The sequence below is a fragment of the Schistocerca serialis genome, chromosome 11 (assembly GCF_023864345.2).
Source record: "Schistocerca serialis cubense isolate TAMUIC-IGC-003099 chromosome 11, iqSchSeri2.2, whole genome shotgun sequence".
Taxonomy (NCBI): domain Eukaryota; kingdom Metazoa; phylum Arthropoda; class Insecta; order Orthoptera; family Acrididae; genus Schistocerca; species Schistocerca serialis.
Window position 1 is genome coordinate 38,018,471 of NC_064648.1, and position 22,669 is coordinate 38,041,139.

Below are 22,669 nucleotides of genomic sequence, written 5' to 3' on the forward strand. Positions count from 1 at the left end.
ACGTCCCCATCTGTTGACTCAGGGATGGAGACGTGGCTGCACGATCCATTACAGCCGTACGGATAAGATGCCTGTCATCTCGACTGCTAGTGAGACGAACCCGTTGGGATGCAGCATGGCGTTCCGTATTACCCTCCTGAACCCACCAATTCCATATTCTGCTAACAGTCATTGGATCGACCGACGCGAGCAACAGTGTCGCGATACTATAAACCGCAATCGCGATAGGCTACAATCCGACCTTTATCAAAGTCGGAAACGTGATGGTACGCATTTCTCCTCCTTACACGAGGCATCACAACAATGGTTCACCAGGCAACGCCGGTCAACTGCTGTTTGTGTATGAGAAATCGGTTGGAAACTTTCCTCATGTCAGCACGTTGTAGGTGTCACCACCTGCGCCAACCTTGCGTGAATGCTCTGAAAACTAATCATTTGCGTATCACAGCATCATCTTCCTGTGGGTTAAATTTCGCGTCTGTAGCACGTCATCTTCGTGGTGCAGCAATTTTACTGGCTAGTAGTGTACAAAGTAGCAAAAAGTAGGGAATTCTGCTACCTTGGAAACAAAATAACCCAAGGCAGACAAAGCCAATAGGGCATAAAAATCAGTAGAACAGATAAAGAGAGTATTCCTAGCCAGAAGTCTAGTGGCATCAAACATAGTCCTTTATTTGACAAAGAACTGTCCGAGGATGTACATCTGAAGAACAGCGTTGTACAGTAGTGAATCATGGACTGTGGAAAAATCAGAGAATCTGAGCATTTGAGATGTGTTTCTACAGAACGATGTTGAAAATTAGGTGGACTGATAAGGTAACGAATGAGGAAGAAAGGAACATATGGAAAACACCGACAAAAAGAAGCGGATGGATGATAGCGCGTGTGCTGAGACATCAGGGACTGACTTCCGTGGTACTAGAGGGAGCTGCAGAGAGTAAAAACAGAGACTGGAATACATCCAGCAAATAATTGAAGATGTAGATTGCAAGTGCTACTCTGAGATGAAGAGGTTTGCATCGGAAAGGAATTTGTGGTGGCCCACATTAAAAGTATCAGATTGATGACTCAAAAAAATGAATGTATAATAAACATACTGCTTGTTAATATTTACTATTAAAAACAGTCTTGATCACGATTTATTTATCAAGGTGACCGGTTTCGACCACTACTGTGGTCATCTTCAGACCATTGTGTAGGTAACTCTTTCTGTTGGAGAATAAGACATTGATCACTGCTGTTCCCGTAATGCATTCAAAAGTAATACTGCTTGTTACTGACCAAGGTGAAATATCATTTCTACATGCTCATGTACAGAGGTGCTATCTCAGATATTTTAACATAGGTGCCACACTAGTGATATGGCACATGTACACAGTCGCTGGAGAGCGGATGATGGCATCGTTACTGACGACTGCGACTCACTGGGCCTCTCACCCTGCTGGTCTCTCACACTGCAAGGTGTTTAAAAGTCATTACATCAAAGCTGTAAGTGTGATGCTCACCCCATGGGTAACTACTTTAGTGTAACATGAAATCTTTACTGACTCTGACGCCAGATGTCACTGGCAGGTCTTTACCAGTCCAGGGACAATGTCACTTCACGAAACTAGAAGGGTCTACTGTAACCAGGTGTGAACCATACTACCTAACTCAAACACCTAGAGTGATTTTTAACAAGAAAAGCTTAAGAATGAGTAGGCAGAGAAAGGTATTTCAAAAGTGAATTGGGAAATTTAATTTTGCTGTAGCTACTCCCTTTTACGCAGGGCACATGACTGGATTACTGGCAACTCTGCGTTCCTATACCCTGCCGCTTCTCAGGGTCATAACCGACACAAAAGGACATTTAGAGTCGCCTGGAAGTGTCAGTGAATATTATGGTCCCTATCAAAATCTGTTCTTTATACTGTAATCTGTAACCCACACACAGATGACAAAAAGATGTTGAAACATTCTGTATAGTGCTGGGAATATCACCAGTCATGAATGTGTATTTTGGACCAATCTTTCTCATTATTTGGAGCATTATTTAATTAAAAGTGCACTCAGCACGATACCACATAATGGTCTGATAATGTGATGTGAATAGCGGTGTCACATTCTGGTACAACATAAACATGTGCTGCATGTGCAGAAGTGAATTCTGTCTGGGCTCAGAGCTAAATATGCAATCAACTATAGAACTGATTTAGCAATAGTATATGTAAAGTGAGAATAAAAAAAAAGGCTCAGCACTATGTAAGCCCACATGGTTTAAAGTAATCAAATAGCAGAAATGCTTCTTGCTAATGGTGTGTTTATAAATCCTACTTATTTTTGAAAGCTTTGGATGAGAAATATATTCAGACTATTTTCTCAGAACGAAGTTTATCTCTTCCAGCTTACTTTAGTGTTCAGATATATCGCTTCATCTCTCTTTGCTGGCAGCATTACTAGACTAGTTACATTTAGGTTTGTACAAATGAATACCAGCAGAATTAATTTAACAAGTTTTTCATAATGTGGGGCCACAGTCATAATATATTTCTGCTAAGTCAGTACCGCCATCAGGCTGTTTTTTATTGGCGGTGTGTATTTTAAATACGACAGTATGCCATCTTAGGGACTGTATAACGTTAAATCACTTGATAATGGCACTTTAAAGCCAAAATCGTGATCGAGTAAATGTAACACTGCAAATAAAAAAGTCTAATGGCGGTACTGACTTTAAAGTAATTTAACAATACTTATTAAAAAAAACACTTTTATGTGATACTGTTGTGAGTTTTATTTTGACATCTCTATCGACTCCAGGTAGTTCGACAGCCTAGCAAGGTCTAGGGCAGTGTCCCCGTTGTCATCCTCGAGCCCCTTGTCTGCGCCAGACTCGACCAGCATAGCCGCCACCTCTTCGTGGCCATTTGCTGCTGCACAGTGCAGTGGCGTCCACCCTCGCTGGCCCCTCACATTCGGGTTAGGGGACGAAGCCAACAGTAGCTGCACCACTGCCACGTGGCCTTTCTGTGCAGCCAAGTGCAGAGGTAGGTCCCCCTTATCATCTCTGAGCTCTCTATCTGCGCCTGCCTCCAGCAGCGCTGTCACCACACCTGCGTGGCCATCTGCTGCCGCCCAGTGCAATGGTGTCCATCCATTTCCTCCCCTTACATTGGGGTGAGGGGAGGACAACATCAGGAGCTGCACCACAGCAGTGTGGCCCTTTCGTGCAGCCCAGTGTAGAGGCACAGTTTTCCACTTGTCCATTGCTTCCACCCGTGCCCCACTGTCCAGTAGGCACCTCACCACCTCCAGGTACCCCCTTCCGGCTGCCCAGTGCAAGGCAGTTCTCTTATCCTCATCCTTGGCCTTCACATCTGCACCTGCCGCCAGCAGCACACACACCACTTCTGCGTGGCCATTTGCTGCAGCACAGTGTAGTGGCGTCCACTCGTGCTGTCCTCTCACGTTGGGATTAGAAGGTGACAGCAGTAGCTGCACAACAGCTGTGTGGCCCTTCTGTGCAGCCAAGTGCAAAGGTATGTCTCCCACATCATTTCTGAGCTCTCTGTCTGCTCTTGCCTTCAACAGAATAGTCACCACATCTGTGTGGCCACCTGCTGCCGCCCAGTGTAACGGTGTCCATTCATTTGCCCCTCTCCTATTCGGGCGGCGGGAGGACGCCAGCAGTAGCTGCACCACAGCCGTGTGGCCCTCCCGTGCAGCCCAGTGCAGAGGTACAGTATTGTACTTATCCACTTCTCGCACCTTTGCTCCTCTGTCCAGGAGACATTTCACAACCTCCACGTTCCCCCTGCCTGCTGCCCAATGCAGGGCAGTCCTCTCGTCCTCGTCTTTGGCACTTACATCTGCACCCGCTGCCAACAACACAGTCACCACCTCCGTGTGGCCACTTGCCGCAGCACAGTGTAGTAGCGTCCGTCCGCGCCGCCCCTTCGCGTCGGGTTGAGGAGAGGACGCCAGCAGCAGCTGCAACACGGCCGTGTGGCCCCTCTGTGCAGCCAGGTGCAGAGGCGTGTCCCCCTCATCGTCCCTGAGCTCCTCGTCCGCCCCCGTCTCCAGCAGCACAGTCGCCACACCTGTGTAGCCACACCCAGCTGCCCAGTGCAGTGGCGTCCACCCACGTTGGCCCTTCACATTGGGGTGAGAACAAGATGTCACCAGCAGCCGTACAACAGACACGTGGCCCTTCCGGGCAGCCCAGTGGAGAGGAACAGTCTGCCACCTGTCCATGGCATCCACCTGTGCTCCACTGTCCAGCAGACACCTCACAGCATCGAGGTATCCTCTTCCTGCTGCCCAGTGTAGGGCAGTCCTCTCGTCCTCATCTTTTGCATTCACATCTGCACCTGCTGCCAGCAGCGTCTGAAGTTCAACCACCGCCCCCTTCTGAGCTGCACGGATCAGGCGATTGTCGTTCTCGTAGCGAGACCACCTCCTGCGCAAAACAATGAAATTCTGTCATTCTACTGAAAACATGCACATCTCACAAACATAAAAATTCGAAAAGTAAAACTGAGGACTGTCACAAATACACAATTTCGTAAAAATAAAACATAAATCTACATTTCCCTTTTTTCTGCGTAACTGAACTGTGGAGAAGTCTTTACATTAAAGCCAATATAAATAGTTGTGCAACATGGCTGCACTCTTCATTCACTAACCACTCTAAACATTTTCACTCCTTTCTTCAAGAAATTCAATTTTTATTTTGTTTCCTGGCAGAATACTGTTGTTAACCAGTGAGTCACCCTGTATGCGTGCACCAATACTTCCACAGACTTGCCAAACCGACAGACAAAAACAATTATACCTCTACGAATTTAAAGATTATTTCCTTATACGACAGCAACGAAGTTGAGTCCAGTTTTTGAAAAACCTTGTGACAGAGTCTTCTCATTAGTATCAGAGGTCAAATGAAAGACCAGGTGATTGTTCCTGGTAACATAATATTACCTCCACCTACCAATATCTGTAGTGTGGCATGTGTTTCGAGGAGGCATTGCCCTAGATGACAGCTTATCCAAACAATGACATCGACCTGTTGCATCAAGAGAGGTGTTTCATCGGACCAGGCTCCACGTTTTCATCGACCCACGGTTTGCTCTCTATGATCCTGTGCGCACTGCAATGTCACTGGGCAAGAATGAAAAAACACAGGGATCAAATGCTGCAAGGTCCCATCTTTAGCAACGAGTGCTGAATGGCAAACTTGCCCCTGCACCAGTACTAACTATACTCCACCATCAGATCTGCCACAATCGCCGCCTATCCTGCTTCACTAGAGTGGGGAAGCCCCCAAACTTCACAGTCACGTCCAGCACCTTGCTGCCTGCTCGAGGTTTCACTGTCCTTGAACCACTGTTCATATATGCTCATGAAAGTAGCATGTGAAACAGCTCAAAAACCTTGCCATTTCCGAGATGGTTGTTCCCAGATGCCTCGTCACAACAGTCTGCCCTTTTTTAAAATAACTCATGGCAGTACATATCGAGAATAAAATTAATACTTATCGGAAAACGTTGTGCATCACCCCACTTCCCAGAACTCCTGAAGATAGACGCTGACTGTGGATATTGTATCACAGACACAGTCCCTTTGAGTGTTCAGAGATGTCTAAACTCGCCCGAAGATGTAAACAACTATGCATGAGTAACACATATTAAACGGATGGCGTCCGACAGCCGATCAGTTCCAGTCATTCCACCAGGAAGGAGTTACATGGCTCGTGATGTCTGTTGTTCAACCATGCCTAGACCGTCAATACCGCGTTTCGACCGTGTTCGCATTGTTACTTTGTCCCAGGAAGGGCTCTCAATAAGGGAAGTGTCTAGGTGTCTCGGAGCGAACCAAAGCGATGTTGTTCGGACACGGCGGAGGTACAGAGAGACAGGAACCGTCAATAACATGCCTCGCTCGGGCCCCCAAGGGCTACTACTGCAGTGGATGACCGCTACCTACGGATTATGGCTCGGAGGAACCCTGACAGTAACGCCACCATGTTGAATAATGCTTTTTGTGCAGCCACAGGACGTCATGTTATGACTCAAATTGTGTACAGTAGGCTGCGTGATGCGCAACTTCACTGCCGACGTCCATGGCGAGGCCCATATTTGCGACCACGACACCATGCAGCTCGGTGCAGATGGGCCGAACAACATCCTGAATGGACCGCTCAGGCTTGGCATCACGTTCGCTTCACCAATGAGTGTCGCATATTCCTTCAGGAGCGAGTTTGGAGGCAACCCAGTCAGGTTGAACGCCTTAAACACACGGCCAAGCGAGTGTAGCAAGGTGGCGGTTCCCTGATGTTTTGGAGCGGCATTGTGTTGGGCCGACGTACGCTGCTGGTGGTGACGGAAGGCGTCGTAAGTGCAACCATATCGGCAGAATATTAGCGAGGTATTCGTCTGCGTGGACAATTCGCGCCCCCATCGTGCACATCTTGTGAATGACTCCCTTCAGGATAACGACATCGCTCGACTAGAGTGGCCAGCATGTTCTCCAGACGTGAACACTATCGAACATGCCTGTAAGACATTGAAAAGGGCTGTTTATGGACCACTTGACCCAACAACCACTCTGAGGTTTCTACATCGAATCGCCATTGAGGATGGGATAATCAGGACCAACAGTGCCTTGATAAACTTGTAGATAGTACGCCATGACGAATACAGGCATGCATCAATGCAAGAGGGCGTGCTACTGGGTATTAGAGGTACCGGTGTGTACAGGAATCAGGACCACCACCTGTCAATGTCTCGCTGTATGGTGGTACAACATGCCATGTGTGGTTTTCAAGAGAAATAAAAAGGGCGGAAATGATGTTTATGTTGATTTCTATTCCAAACTTGTGTAGAGATTCCGGATCTCTCCGAACCGATGTGATGCAAAACTTTTTTTGATGTGTGTACAATTCGTCTCTGTTCAGCTTGTATACATTCTTTAGAACGTCATGTGCCCATGACGTCACCAGGTGGCATTCAGTCTCGCGGTGTAGTGGTCACGACGATTTGGCTCACCGGTGTACACGTATTTCTTTGGCACTTTTATCAAACTAGGGTCAACTACTTGTACTCAGTCCACATCAAATCCACTTGTACCGATTAATGGCTCTTTGTTCACCGTAACTTACATTTCTGTTGTAGCGTTTAGCATTGCAACATACATTTGTTTAGTATTGTGTATCTTATTTCATATTAGTGAGTTTCCTTGTAAGTGCTATGTTGCTCCCACCACGTGATTCAACATTTTGCTTTTTAGAAATTATGTTCTTAATTACGGACAATATTCAATGCAGCACCAAAGAAACTGGTATACGCATGTGTATTCAAATACTGAGATATGCAAACAGGCAGAATACGGCGTTGCAATCGGCAATGTCTATGTAAGGCAACAAGTGTCTGGCGCATTTGTTAGTTCAGTTACTGCTGCTACAATGGCAGCTTATCAAGATTTAAGTGAGCTTGAACGTCGTGTTATAGTCGGCGCACGAGCGATGGGACACAGCATCTCCGAGGTAGCTGTGAAGTGGAGATTTTCCCGTACGACTTTTTCACAAGTGCACCGTGAATATCAGGAATCAGGTTAAACATCAAATGGCTCAAGGGGGAAAAAGATCCTGCAAGAGTGGGGCCAACAACGACTGAAGAGAATCGTTCAACGTGACAGAAGTGCAACCCTTCCGCTAATTGCTCCAGATTTCAATGCTGCGCCATCAACAAGTGTCAGCGTGCGAACCATCATCGATATAGGCTTTCGGAGCTGAAGACCCACCTGATGGCTACACACACACACACACACACACACACACACACACACACACACACACAAAGCTTTACGCTTCGCCTGGCCCCAGGAACACTCTTCCGAGTATAAACACTTCCGCTGGCCACCAAACTCCCCGGACATGAACATTATTGAGCATATCTGGGATGGCTTGCAACGTGCTGTTCAGAAGAGATGTCCACTCCCTCGAATTCTTACAGGTTTACGGACAGCCCTGCAGGATTCATGGTGTCAGTTCCCTCCAGCACTACTTTAGACATCAGTCGAGTCCGTGCCATATCGTGTTGCGGAACTTCTGCGTGGTCGTGGGGGCCCTAAACGGTATTAGACAGGTGTATCAGCTTCTTTGGCTCTTCAGTCGAAGAAGATTGAAGCACCTTAGACTCCCAGTGACAACAGATTTGGGGTCTGACACTGTACTTTAAATAATCTCACCAAACCTGATACAAAAGCACTCTTAAATTTTCTGCACGTTTCCTTACATATCATTTCGAACCATTTACATATCTCAGTCGATGTTCAAAGACAAAGTACCTCAGTTGAGATAAATAGTTTCACCTAAAAGATTACGTTTCGAATAACAATAATACAAACTTCAATAAGAATGCGTTAATAACTTTCAATATATTTTACGTTGGTAAAATCCAATTTAAAATTCGTACTCTCCTTGTCAAACAGGAGCATTCTGACAACCAAGTTCTGCACGGTTTTCATTTTTGCGGTAGGCTTTATTCTGGTGTGATTTTAGCTCTTCTACCCTCATGTGAACCATGTTCAAAAAACATATTATAAACGTGATTTACGTCTCAACACTACCAGCAATTTGTAACGGACTCCAATTTTTCTTTTTGTGCACTCAATCTTCAATAAACTTGACCTCAGTAATTTGAAACTACATAAGTCATAGTTTGACCAGCCAAACTTTGTAATTAAGATGTATCACATGGCTGACACCATAGCAATGACGTCAGCACATGCTGTCTCAGCTCAAGGTAGGCAAAACCTAACAGAGTATTGGAGAGTATCAGTAGAATGTTAGAAGCCGCAAGTTGGTCTTATACACCGGTATGTGTGTACAGGGTGGTCCATTGAACGTCACCGCGACAAATATCTCACCAAATAAGCGTTACACGAAAAAACTACAAAGAACGAAACTCGTCTAGCTTGAAGGGGGAAACCAGATGGCGCTATGGTTGTCCCGCTAGATGCCGCTGCCATAGGTCAGATGATATCAACTGTGTTTTTTTTAGATAGGAACCCCCATTTTTCATTACATATTCGTTTAGTACGTAAATAAATATGTATGTTTTAGTTGGACTACTTTTTTCGCTTTGTGATAGATGGCGCCGTAATAGTCACAAACATATGGCTCACAATTTTAGACCAACAGTTGGTAACAGGTAGGTTTTTTAAATTAAAATGCAGAACGCAGGTACGTTTGAACATTTTATTTCGATTGTTCCAATGTGATACATGTACCTTTGCGAAATTATCATTTCTGAGAACGCATGCTGTTACAGCGTGATTACCTGCAAATACCATATAAATGCAATAAATGCTCAAAATTATGTCCGTCAACCTCAATGCATTTGGCAACACGTGTAACGACATTCCTCTAAACAGCGAGTAGTTCGCCTTCCGTAATGTTCGCACATGCATTGACAATGAGCTGACGCATGTTGTCAGGCGTTGTCGGTGGATCACGATAGCAAATATCCTTCAACTTTCCCCACAGAAAGAAAGACTGGGACGTCAGATCCGGTGAACGTGCGGGCCAGTATGGTGCTTCGACGACCAATCCACCTGCCACGAAATATGCTATTCAATACCGCTTCAACCGCACGCGAGCTATGTGCGGGACATCCATTTTGTTGGAAGTACATCGCCATTCTGTCATGCAGTGAAACATCTTGTAGTAACATCGGTAGAACATTACGTAGGAAATCAGCATACAATGCCCCATTTAGATTGCCATCGATAAAATGGGGGCCAATTATCCTTCCTCCCATAATGCCGCACCATACATTAACAGATGTGAAAATTACCGAACAATCAGTTTAATAAGCCACAGCTGCAAAATACTAACACGAATTCTTTACAGACAAATGGAAAAACTAGTAGAAGCCGACCTTGGGGAAGATCAGTTTCGATTCCGTAGAAACACTGGAACACGTGAGGCAATATTGCTACGTTTCTAGCATTTGTAGACTTAGAGAAAGCGTTTGACAATGTTGACTGGAATACTCTTTCAAATTCTAAAGGTGGCAGGGGTAAAATACAGGGAGCGAAAGGCTATTTACAATTTGTACAGAAACCAGATGGCAGTTATAAGAGTCGAGGGACATGAAAGGGAAGCAGTGGTTGGGAAGGGAGTAAGACAGGGTTGTAGCCTCTCCCCGATGTTATTCAATCTGTATATTGAGGAAGCAGTAAAGGAAACAAAAGAAAAATTCGGAGTAGGTATTAAAATCCATGGAGAAGAAATAAAATCTTTGAGGTTCGTCGATGACATTGTAATTCTGTCAGAGACAGCAAAGGACTTGGAAGAGCAGTTGAATGGAATGGACAGTGTTTTGAAAGGAGGATATAAGATGAACATCAACAAAAGCAAAACCAGGATAATGGAATGTGGTCGAATTAAGTCGGGTGATGCTGAGGGAATTAGATTAGGAAATGAGACACTTAAAGTAGTAAAGGAGTTTTGCTATTTGGGGAGCAAAATAACTGATGATGGTCGAAGTAGAGAGGATATAAAATGTAGACTGGCAATGGCAAGGAAAGCGTTTCTGAAGAAGAGAAATTTGTTAACATGGAGTATAGATTTGTGTGTCCAGAGGTCATTCCTGAAAGTATTTGTATGGAGTGTAGCCATGTATGGAAGTGAAACATGGACGATAAATAGTTTGGACAGGAAGAGAATAGAAGCTTTCGAAATGTGGTGCTACAGAAGAATGCTGAAGATTAGATGGGTAGATCAAATAACTAATGAGGAAGTATTGAATAGGATTGGGGAGAAGAGAAGTTTGTGGCAAAACTTGACCAGAAGAAGGGATCGGTTGGTAGGACATGTTCTGAGGCATCAAGGGATCACCAATTTAGTATTGGAGGGCAGCGTGGAGGGTAAAAATCGTAGAGGGAGACCAAGAGATGAATACACTAAGCAGATTCAGAAGGATGTAGGTTGCAGTAGGTACTGGGAGATGAAGAGGCTTGCACAGGATAGAGTAGCATGGAGAGCTGCATCAAACCAGTCTCAGGACTGAAGACCACAACAACAACAACAACATTAACCCGCCGAGGTCGCTGATGTTCCACTTGTCGCAGCCATCGTGGATTTTCCGTTGCCCAATAGTGAATATTATGCCGGTTTACGTTACCACTGTTGGTGAATCACGCTTCGTCGCCAAATGGAAACTGTGCTAAAAACCTGTCATCGTCCCGTAATTTCTCTTGTGCCCAGTGGCAGAACTGTACACGACGTTCAAAGTCGTCGGCATGCAGCTCCTGCTGCATAGAACTATGGTACGGGTGCAATCGATGTTGATGTAGCATTCTCAACACCGACGTTTTTGAGACTCCCGATCCTCGCGCAATTTGTCTGCTACTGATGTGCGGATTAGCCGCGACAGCAGCTAAAACACTTACTTGGGCATCATCATTTGTTGCAGGTCGTGGTTGACGTTTCACATGTGGCTGAACACTTCCTGTATCCTTAAATAACGTAACTATCCGGCCAACGGTCCGGACACTTTTGATCACAATAGCCATACATCAACACGATATCGACCTTTTCCGCAATTGGTAAACGGTCCATTTTAACACGGGTAATGTATCACGAAGCAAATACCGTCCGCACTGGCGGAGTGTTACGTGATTCCACGTACTTACACGTTTGTGGCTATTACAGCGCCATCTATCACAAAGCGAAAAAAGTGGTCCAACATTGATATTTCTTTACATACTACAAGAATATGTAATAAAGTCTAGCAGTTCTAGGCGGGCAGTCCGGAACCGCGCGACTGCTACGGTCGCAGGTTGGAATCCTGCCTCGGGCATGGATGTGTGTGATGTCCTTAGGTTAGTTAGGTTTAAGTAGTTCTAAGTTCTAGGCGACTGATGACCTCAGAAGTCGCATAGTGCTCAGAGCCATTTGAGCCAAAAGTATCCGGCCACCCCAAAAAACAAACTTTCATATTAGGTGCATTGTGCTGCCACCTACTGCAAGGTACTCCATATCAGCGACCTCAGTAGCCGTTAGACTTCGTGAGAGAGCAGAATGGGGCGCTCCGTGGAACTCACAGACTCCGAACGTCGTCAGGGTTCTGGGTGCCACTTGTGTCATACGTCCGCACACGAGATTTCCACACTCCTAAACATCCCTAGGTCCACTGTTTCCGATGTGACACTGAAGAGGAAACGTGAAGGGACACGTACAGCTCAAAAGCGTACAGGCCGACATCGTCTGTTGACTGACAGAGACCGCCGACAGTTGATGGAGGTCGTAATGTATAATAGGCAGACATCTATCCAGACCATCACACAGGATTTCCAGACTGCATCAGGATCCACTGCAAGTACTATGACAATTAGGCGGAATCTGAGAAAACTATGAGTTCATGCTCGAGCGGCTGCTCATAAACCACACATCACACCGATAAATGCCAAACGACGTCTCGCTTGGTGTAAGGAGCGTAAACATTAGACGATTGAACAGTGGAAAAACGTTTTGTGGAGTGACGAATCACGGTACACAATGTGGCGATCCGATGGCAGGGTGTGGGTATGGCGAATCCCCCGGTTAACGTCATCCGCCAGCGTGTGTAGAGCCAACAGTAAAATTCGGAGGCGGTGGTATTATGGTGTGGTCGTGTTTTTCATGGAGTGGGCTTGCCCCCCTTCTTGTATTGCGTGGCACTATCACAGCACAGGCCTATATTGATGTTTTAAACACCTTGCTTCCCACTGTTGAAGAGCAATTGGGTGATGACAATTGCATCTTTCAACACGATCAAGCACCTGTTCATAATGCACGGCCTGTGACTGAGTGGTTACACGACAATAACGTCCCTGTAATGGACTGGTCTGTAGAGTGTCCTGACTTGAATCGTATAGAAAACCTCTGGGATGTTTTGGAACGCCGACTTCGTGCCAGGTCTCACCGAACTCTCCTCAGTGCAGCACTCCGTGAACAATGGGGCTGCCATTCCCCAAGAAACCTTCCAGCACCAGATTTAAAGTATACCTGCGAGAGTGGAAGCTATCATGAAGGCGACGGCATACTGAATTCCAGCGTTACCGATGGAGGGCGCCAGGAACTTGTAAGTTATTTTCAACTGGGTGTCCGGATACGTTTGATCACATGGTGTATGTACCAACAGGAAGAGTTTATTGTGTACCTTTGTCGGTATTGTCTTCGCTGTACCTCATAGCACGTACGTCTCCACTGTTTTATCCATTCGTACAGAACATTGTCTTTAGCGCGTTCAGTTCATGTTGCACGTGGTTGACGCCACTAATCCAGTGAGCTAACGCTGTCAGGCTGCTTAGCGCGGCGTTCTTTTGTGCTGGACGGCGGTGCGAATCCGAATGTAGGTATCTGTTGGTTTGCATCGGATTCGTATAGGCTTTACGTCCCAGTCTGCCACGAGGTGTTCCGTAATCCCCCCACATCCAAGAAAAGGAGTTACTCCATTGTTTTCCGTTTCTAGCGCGATCTTTATGTTCTCATGTAACCTGTTGATTCATATACATAATTTTCTCTGTCCTGAATGTGGATAATAAGCGGATATCCTGTGCACTTTAATTCAAACCCCAGTAGAACCTCCTACTGAAATTGAAGCCTGGACCTGTATCTTGGAACAAAACGACATCAACTGAGATCTATACTTCCTCTGGAACTGTTGATTTGGATATTTACTAACAGGATATTCTCAGACTGGGCGAATATTTTCGAACTCACTCTCCAAGGCCAGTTGTGGTGGAGTGCTTCTATCCTCCCCATACCCTCCTTAAATTGCGAAGCCCACTATGTTTTGTTGTCGGTTGCGTTACTGCCTTCTGTGTTTATTGTTGACACGTGTCACTGATAGGTGTTGGAGTCTCCTAGACCGTGTCTCGTGAACCACGTGCCTGTTCGTCACTGTTTCTGCAACTGTCAGATGGTTTGGCAAATCGTTTATGTACACCAAGAACAACAGAGGGCCTAACACAGAACCCTGGGGCACTCCATAGCTAGTTTTTTTTTAACTGGAAGATACTCTTTGCCTTCATGACATATTTGTACTTTCTGTTGTCTATCAGAGAGATAAGACGAACCATTTGAAGCCAAGTCCACGCACCCCATAACATTCTAGTTTCATAAGCAATAAGTCGTGGCTGATTAAATCAAATGCTTTAGATAAATCTAAGAATATTCCACAGCTTAATTCGTTCTTGTCCACGGCTTTTAGAACCATTTTCATGAATTGGAAGACTGCCGTTTCTGTGGATCTGTTCTTTCTAAACCCATTTTGAGCATTAGTCAGTATTTTATTTTTATTCAGGAAGCCAGCCAGCCTTTCATAAATTACTCTTTCAATTACTTTAGAGAAACCCGACAATAATGACACTGGCCTATAAATATTTATGTCAGCTGTACTCTCCTTTTTGTGAAGTGGCTTTATTATGGAGAGTTTTAGTTTTGATGGGAACACCCCTGTCCTGAAAGAAGTATTAATAATGTCGGTTAGGTGAGTATCTATACTCGTAGAACTATGTTTGTCTGGAATTCTGTCAATACCACAAGACATTTTATTTTTTAGTTTATTAATAGCATTTGTAACTTCACATTCTGTTAATGGGTGCAGAGACATTGTCTTTTCACAAGTTGGTATTTTTGTATTTCTGTTGTTTGAATTGCATAGGCTTTTAATTAGGTTTGGTGCTACGTTCACATAATGTTCATTGAATATATTGGCTACCTGTTGAGCATCTTCTACACTTTACCCTCATTTTTAATTTTTAAATTATAGGTCTTGGTTTTACATTTTCCTATCCTATTGTTTATAACTTTCGAAATCGATTTTGATTTATTGCTTCCATTATTAATGTATGAATCATTGCTTAGCCTTTTTGTTGCCTGTAAAACTTTCCTATAGACCCTTCTATATTTCCTATAGTATGGTTTTTTTGTTGTATTTATTTTAGCATGTTTGTTTAGGTTTCTAAGGGTAGTTGCTGATTCTTTAATCCCTTGTGTTACCCATGTATTTGTCTTCTCACTGACTTTAATTCTTTTTAACACGGATTTGCTACATCGCAGCAATATTTATAGTGAGAAAACTGTCATATATAGGTTAAACGAAACAAATACTGAAGCCGACCAACAACTAGCATATGTTGATATTAAATTGAGAAATCTACAGGAACTTGGATTGCAACACATTTTCACAGCAACTTAATGTTAACAGTCACCCATTAATTTACCAGCTTAACTTAAAAGGTATTAGTTAAAATGAGAGCAATCTCAGCTGCATTTTTTGTATAGAACCTGACAGGGATTTTAGCGACTCGAGCTGACTGTCAACGGCACTGACATTAATATGTCCACTAATCATCTTTCCAGTGGCGTGAGAATTAAACTGAAGCAGGACTTCTGGATCATCCTTCGTAAAGGAACATTTGAAAATGGAGTTAAACATTCTTGTCTTTTCTTTGTTGCACTATTTCAGCTCCCATGTCACGAATGAACTTCCGAGCACTATCTCTGGTGCACTATAGTCTTCAAATATGTTTTTTTGATGTGTTTTGTGATGTACATGCCAATAACATTTGGTACGGTAGTCAGTGAAGGGACCTTGCGTTTTCCTTTTGACTGCTGAATTCATTTCATTTAACATCTATCTACTATGCAGCGCTACTCTTTCTTTAGACGTTTCTTTATATGTACCACAGAGGGTCGTTCCCATCTTGAGCTGCTCTGCTGCGTACATACCTACCCAGTGCTTGGCCAACCAATCCTTTTAAAGATCTCTTACAATATGACGCCACTGTATCTTTATATTAGTTACTGAACCTGTAATTTTCTACTTGATTTTACTGTCCTTCGTACTTCGACAGTCACTACTGCTATGACACCTTGAGGCCGCCGATATGTAAACATCTTCAAAGAGCTCAGGTCTGTTTGTTGCCATTAGATCTCTTTTCAACATATGTGGGCTTCTGAATTGTTTGTTAAAGCAGTGTCGAGAGGAAGCATTTATTATTATTTCGCAAGGTATCTTGTCGCTCCCACTTACATCTGGGTGTGACTGTGTTGGCTGATACTATCAATTGTAAACTAATGCCCACATCTGATACTGAGCCTTTTCCAAACATTCGTGCATTCAGCTTGAGTTTCTGACCTCGCGAATCTGAGTTTCTTGACTATGTGAAGAGCACTATTTTTTTCAGCACTGCTTCAGATTTTGAGAGTTTGTCGTGAATGGTTCAGCAGTTGATTGTTAGGATTTTAACTGCTTCATCAATGGGAGCATTTCTTTGGGTTTGCACTAATACTTCACGATCTGGAACAGTTACCATTACTGGACTGGATGGTGGTAAGTTGTATAACCTAAACGACGCTTCGATACAGTTAACATACAACCAGCTGTGGGGTCGCAAATGGTGATGTGCAGTGCACATCTGACCCATTTAAGGGCACTGTACTGTTCTCAACCCTGAAGATTAAATGCAGGGAGTCTGAGTCTCGCTTGTCACAGTATGTTCGAAGTCTCCAGTTCAGGTCATTCATTAGGTGCACAACCAGACCGCCATAGTCAGTTCGGGGGACAGTGTGGGAAATCGGTAAATTTCATTACAGCTTCGTGGACAAGGCTTGCCTTCTCAACATTTTTAGCCTGTCATTGGAATGATCCAACTATGACATCAGACTCTAGGCGACAGGCACTATTTGTGCCAACATGTGTCACATTCTGCCGCTAGTTGCACCTTGTTCCCTCAGTGACTGTTGGAATAGCCTCTTCAATATGTTGCGTGAGGCTCTCAGCTATACACACTACATGTAGGTGGTGACTGTTCCATTTCCTTAACAGGTACTATTATTCACCGTAAATTTGAAATGTAGACCATTAACAGTCCTCTGATACTTTTGTCTTTCTTTCCTTACATGCAAAGCCTCTATTGCTAGCTCAGTTTCAGTGGAAGACAGCACCTCAAACTTTTTGGTCAGGGGTATGAGTGTAATTCCCCCAGTTCTCCCTGGTCCCAGTCTCTCCTGCACAATGGCTGTAGACCGACTGATATGCCCCTCACAATCGGTTTGACGTGTGACCATAGATTACGTACTTCCTACAGATGCTGTGACAACTATTGTTGTCCATGGCTTGTGAGAGACCACATCTGTGCTAAAGTCCAAATAAAGAGTATTTGATTTTTCATTTTTGTCCTACAAATTTAATTTCTTATGTTGTCTTCATTTAAACAGCCTTTATTAAAGATCTTTTGTAACATAGTGATAATTACGAATACATATTTGTAACGAAAACTGGAATTCTGCGTGCAATATGTAATTTAAGAATAAGACGCATTTTTAATTTAAAATCATGATTAAATACGTGTGACTTAGCATATGTTTGATGAATTTTACGTTTAAAGGAGAGGTAGGTATTCGAAATTGGACGAAAAAAAAAATGAACGACAAAAGCCAGATCAGTGGATTACCACTGTACGACGCCACTGATTCAGCTCAAGTTATGAAGCCCACATCGAGAAATTCGTTAACTTTGGGAAAAACAGTTCCTCAGAAAACTTCAAAGCCGATTTTTCTTGTAAACTTATGGAAAAAACATTAAGAACAATCTGTTTCTCACCACTTTTTAACGGTGTTTTACGCGCATGTTTCACTATGGAGCCTCAGCCATTTTCACACTACAGTGCTACAGTAAGAGTATAACAGTGCATAGATTGTGAAGGTACACGATTTTTGTAATAACAGCTACAGAGCTAAAATATGATTAAGAAAAACATCGGTGGCTGCTAATGCATTAAAATGTCTTAAAGTTTCACTTACGATAACACAGTAATAAGACATTTAATCATAAGCAGGACCTGCACTATGAGTGGAACAGCATCTGTCTCTGCGTGCCATGACTGCTGACCAATCATCACATTTCTGTTTGTTTACATCAGCTTCATTATTATGATGAACTAAGTGTAGTATAACTTCAAATACACTTAACTGCCTCAATTACGATGTGTCTGCTTAACTCTGTCACTGATGTGGCTTGTTGCTGGAATGTAAATTACTACTTTTCCTTCATGTACATCTCAGTAGTAACATTAAGAAGGGACATTTATTTTTCCAGCATCTTCCATGAAGTCGAGTGTCGCCTTTCAGCAGAGATGCTAAAGCAGTGAGCTCAGAGCTCTGGCTAACGCTGGAGTACAAGTATTAACGTAGCATGTTTTTCTTTTTAATGACAGTTTCATCTGCTATGACCGGATGTGAGGGAGACCAGAGGAAGCCAAAGAGAGTGAAATGTCTGTAACCCAGCCTATTTTTTGTGTGGCACAGCAGGGAACAAAGTGACAGCTATCTACACTACTGGCCATTAAAATTGCTACACCACGAAGATGACGTGCTACAGACGCGAAATTTAACCGACAGGAAGAAGATGCTGTGATATGCAAATGATTAGCTTTTCAGAACATTCACACAAGGTTGGCGCCGGTGGCGACACCTTCAATGTGCTGACTTGAGGAACGTTTCCAACCGATTTCTCATTCACAAACAGCAGTTGACCGGCGTTGCCTGGTGAAACGTTGTTGTGATGCCTCGTGTAAGGAGGAGAAATGCGTACCATCACGTTTCCGACTTTGATAAAGGTCGGATTGTAGCCTATCGCGATTGCGGTTTATAGTATCGCGACATTGCTGCTCGCGTTGGTCGAGATCCAATGACTGTTAGCAGAATATGGAATCGGTGGGTTCAGGAGGGTAATACGGAATGCCGTGCTGGATCCCAACGGCCTCGTATCACTAGTAGTCGAGATGACAGGCATCTTATCGGCACGGCTGTAACGGATCGTGCAGCCACGTCTCGATCCCTGTGTCAACAGATGGGGACGTTTGCATGACGACAACCATCTGCACGAACAGTTCGACGACGTCTGCAGCAGCATGGACTATCAGCTCGGAGACCGTTGCTGCGGTTACCCTTGACGCTGCATCACAGACAGGAGCGTCTTCGATGGTGTACTCGACGTCGAACCTGGGTGCACGAATGGCAAAACTTCATTTTTTCGGATGAATCCAGGTTCTGTTTACAGCATCGTGATGGTCGTATCCGTGTTTGGCGACATCTCGGTGAACGCACATTGGAAGCGTGTATTCGTCATCGCCATACTGGCGTATCACCTGGCGTGATGGTATGGGGTGCCATTGGTTACACGTCTCGGTTACCTCGTGTTCCCATTGACGGCACTTCGAACAGTGGACGTTACATTTCAGATGTGTTAGGACCAGTGGCTCTACCGTTCATTCGATCCCTGCGAAACCCTACATTTCAGCAGGATAATGCACGACCGCATCTTGCAGGTCCTGTGCGGGCCGTTCTGGATACAGAAAATGTTCGACTGCTGCCCTGGCCAGCACATTCTTCAGATCTCTCAGCAATTGAAAATGTCTGGTCAATGGTGGCCGAGCAACTGGCTCCTCACAATACGCCAGTCACTACTCTTGATGAACTGTGGTATCGTGTTGAAGCTGCATGGGCAGCTGTACCTGTGCACGCCATCCAAGCTCTGTTTGACTCAATGCCCAGGCGTATCAAGCCAGTTATTACGGCCAGAGGTGGTTGTTCTGAGTACTGATTTCTCAGGATGTATGCACCCAAATTGCGTGAAATGTAATCACATGTCAGTTCTAGTATAATATATTTGTCCAATGAATACCCGTTTATCATCTGTATTTCTTCTTGGTGCAGCAATTTTAATGGCCAGTAGTGTACATATAACGCATACATCTGTCGTCAGTAACTTTTGTTTGGAACATGCATATGTTATAATATCGAATCTGACTTAATGTCGCAATTAATAACCAACCTGATAGCCGAAAAATTGCTGTGACCTGGAGGAAAAAAAACAGCTTTTTTGCGACAATTAGCGGTTCACGCAATATAGGCTCGAGATTTGACCACCACAAGCGTTACTGAATGCTACAAGATTCATAAGTTATATGTAACACTTATATGTCGCTTTTACATCGGTGACTCGGCTGTCCAGTGTACAGCACCGAATGTGGATGATCAAACCAAAGTCGTATTGGTGTTTTGATTATGGCCGCCACTCAAGTGTTTTATTTTATAACCAACAATGGAAGCATCAGGTAGAAATATCAACAATGTAGGAAAAGATAGATTGCTACTGCCCGTAAAGAAGGCACATCAAGTTCCAGACAGACACGATTAAGACACTTACATAAAACTTTCGGCCAAAAGATTTTCATCAGTAAGAGAGAAACACACACCACTCAACACAAAAGCAACCACACCTCACGTACACACGACTACCGGAAGGTGTTGGTCAATTAGGGCTGAAATTCTCCCAGTGGGGGCAAAATAACCTGCCTCTAACGACCAACAGCATCTGCACTTTGACAGTTGTCATCTCTTTCCCACCAAAAAATCCATCCCACGCAGCCTGGACACGACATGTCTGCAGTGACGAAAGCTCTCTTCCTCAGAATGCTGAGACTCTCACCAAGACCTTCACAGGCAGCCACTAAACCCCAGACCTAGTGTGCAACCAGATCTCCCATGCTATTTCTACTCAACCCCAATCGTCCCACCACCCACAAAGGAGTGTTCCCTTCGTCACCCAGTAGAGCAAAGTAGACCACCCTGTGCGACAACATGCAGCTGAACATAACGCAGTTGATTTCAATGGCTGCTTTACTACCCAAGCCATCTACACTCCTGGAAATGGAAAAAAGAACACATTCACACCGGTGTGTCAGACCCACCATACTTGCTCCGGACACTGCGAGAGGGCTGTACAAGCAATGATCACACGCACAGCACAGCGGACACACCAGGAACCGCGGTGTTGGCCGTCGATGGCACTAGCTGCGCAGCATTTGTGCACCGCCGCCGTCAGTGTCAGCCAGTTTGCCGTGGCATACGGAGCTCCATCGCAGTCTTTAACACTGGTAGCATGCCGCGACAGCGTGGACGTGAACCGTATGTGCAGTTGACGGACTTTGAGCGAGGGCGTATAGTGGGCATGCGGGAGGCCGGGTGGACGTACCGCCGAATTGCTCAACACGTGGGGCGTGAGGTCTCCACAGTACATCGATGTTGTCGCCAGTGGTCGGCGGAAGGTGCACGTGCCCGTCGACCTGGGACCGGACCGCAGCGACGCACGGATGCACGCCAAGACCGTAGGATCCTACGCAGTGCCGTAGGGGACCGCACCGCCACTTCCCAGCAAATTAGGGACACTGTTGCTCCTGGGGTATCGGCGAGGACCATTCGCAACCGTCTCCATGAAGCTGGGCTACGGTCCCGCACACCGTTAGGCCGTCTTCCGCTCACGCCCCAACATCGTGCAGCTCGCCTCCAGTGGTGTCGCGACAGGCGTGAATGGAGGGACGAATGGAGACGTGTCGTCTTCAGCGATGAGAGTCGCTTCTGCCTTGGTGCCAATGATGGTCGTATGCGTGTTTGGCGCCGTGCAGGTGAGCGCCACAATCAGGACTGCATACGACCGAGGCACACAGGGCCAACACGCGGCATCATGGTGTGGGGAGCGATCTCCTACACTGGCCGTACACCACTGGTGATCGTCGAGGGGACACTGAATAGTGCTCGGTACATCCAAACCGTCATCGAACCCATCGTTCTACCATTCCTAGACCGGCAAGGGAACTTGCTGTTCCAACAGGACAATGCACGTCCGCATGTATCCCGTGCCACCCAACGTGCTCTAGAAGGTGTAAGTCAACTACCCTGGCCAGCAAGATCTCCGGATCTGTCCCCCATTGAGCATGTTTGGGACTGGATGAAGCGTCGTCTCATGCGGTCTGCACGTCCAGCACGAACGCTGGTCCAACTGAGGCGCCAGGTGGAAATGGCATGGCAAGCCGTTCCACAGGACTACATCCAGCATCTCTACGATCGTCTCCATGGGAGAATAGCAGCCTGCATTGCTGCGAAAGGTGGATATACACTGTACTAGTGCCGACATTGTGCATGCTCTGTTGCCTGTGTCTATGTGCCTGTGGTTCTGTCAGTGTGATCATGTGATGTATCTGACCCCAGGAATGTGTCAATAAAGTTTCCCCTTCCTGGGACAATGAATTCACGGTGTTCTTATTTCAATTTGCAGGAGTGTACATCCGTCCCTCCAACACTTTAAAACCGCACAAATGGGAGTTACTCTTACAACGCATTCTCTAGTCCCATAATTATCCTAGCCTCAATCTCTGGTAACACTGTTCCCACACATTCCATCAACAGTTTCCACCCCCTTTGATCTACCCTCTCCTCCGCATTCTCATCACCCACCCTATTTACTTGCAGCCACCTGCCAATACATCCACCCCTCTCTCGCCGCATCGCTCCCCCCCCCCCCCCAACTCCCTGCCCCACAACCTCCTGACACTGTGTCTGTTGGCAGTCTAGTCTGTGCACACACCATCAGACAGCGTTCGTCTCTCCCCCCACCATACACTACTATCTCTTCCTTTCACTGCCCACTCCAGAGAGCCCGGATTTGGATGCCTCTGATACTCATCTATGGTCACATGAATCGCAGGCTATGATGACAACATTCTGACACAGACAACGAGCTGCAGATCAGCATATAGAAGTGGCGGAAAGCACAGGAGCCTGCCTTCTATGACGAGG

The 22,669-nt window shown here is 45.3% G+C and overlaps 1 protein-coding gene across 1 annotated transcript in view; it reads right to left on the reverse strand.

Annotated features, from left to right (window-relative positions):
* Positions 1-2,480: 2,480 nt before the first annotated feature.
* LOC126426417 (ankyrin-1-like) overlaps positions 2,481-22,669 on the reverse strand; it is a 100,645-nt gene continuing 80,456 nt past the window's right edge. The window contains exon 3 of the mRNA XM_050088334.1: positions 2,481-4,435. Coding sequence (XP_049944291.1) covers positions 2,770-4,435 — 1,666 coding nt within the window. The 3' untranslated portion in view covers positions 2,481-2,769. The remainder of the gene's footprint in view (positions 4,436-22,669) is intronic.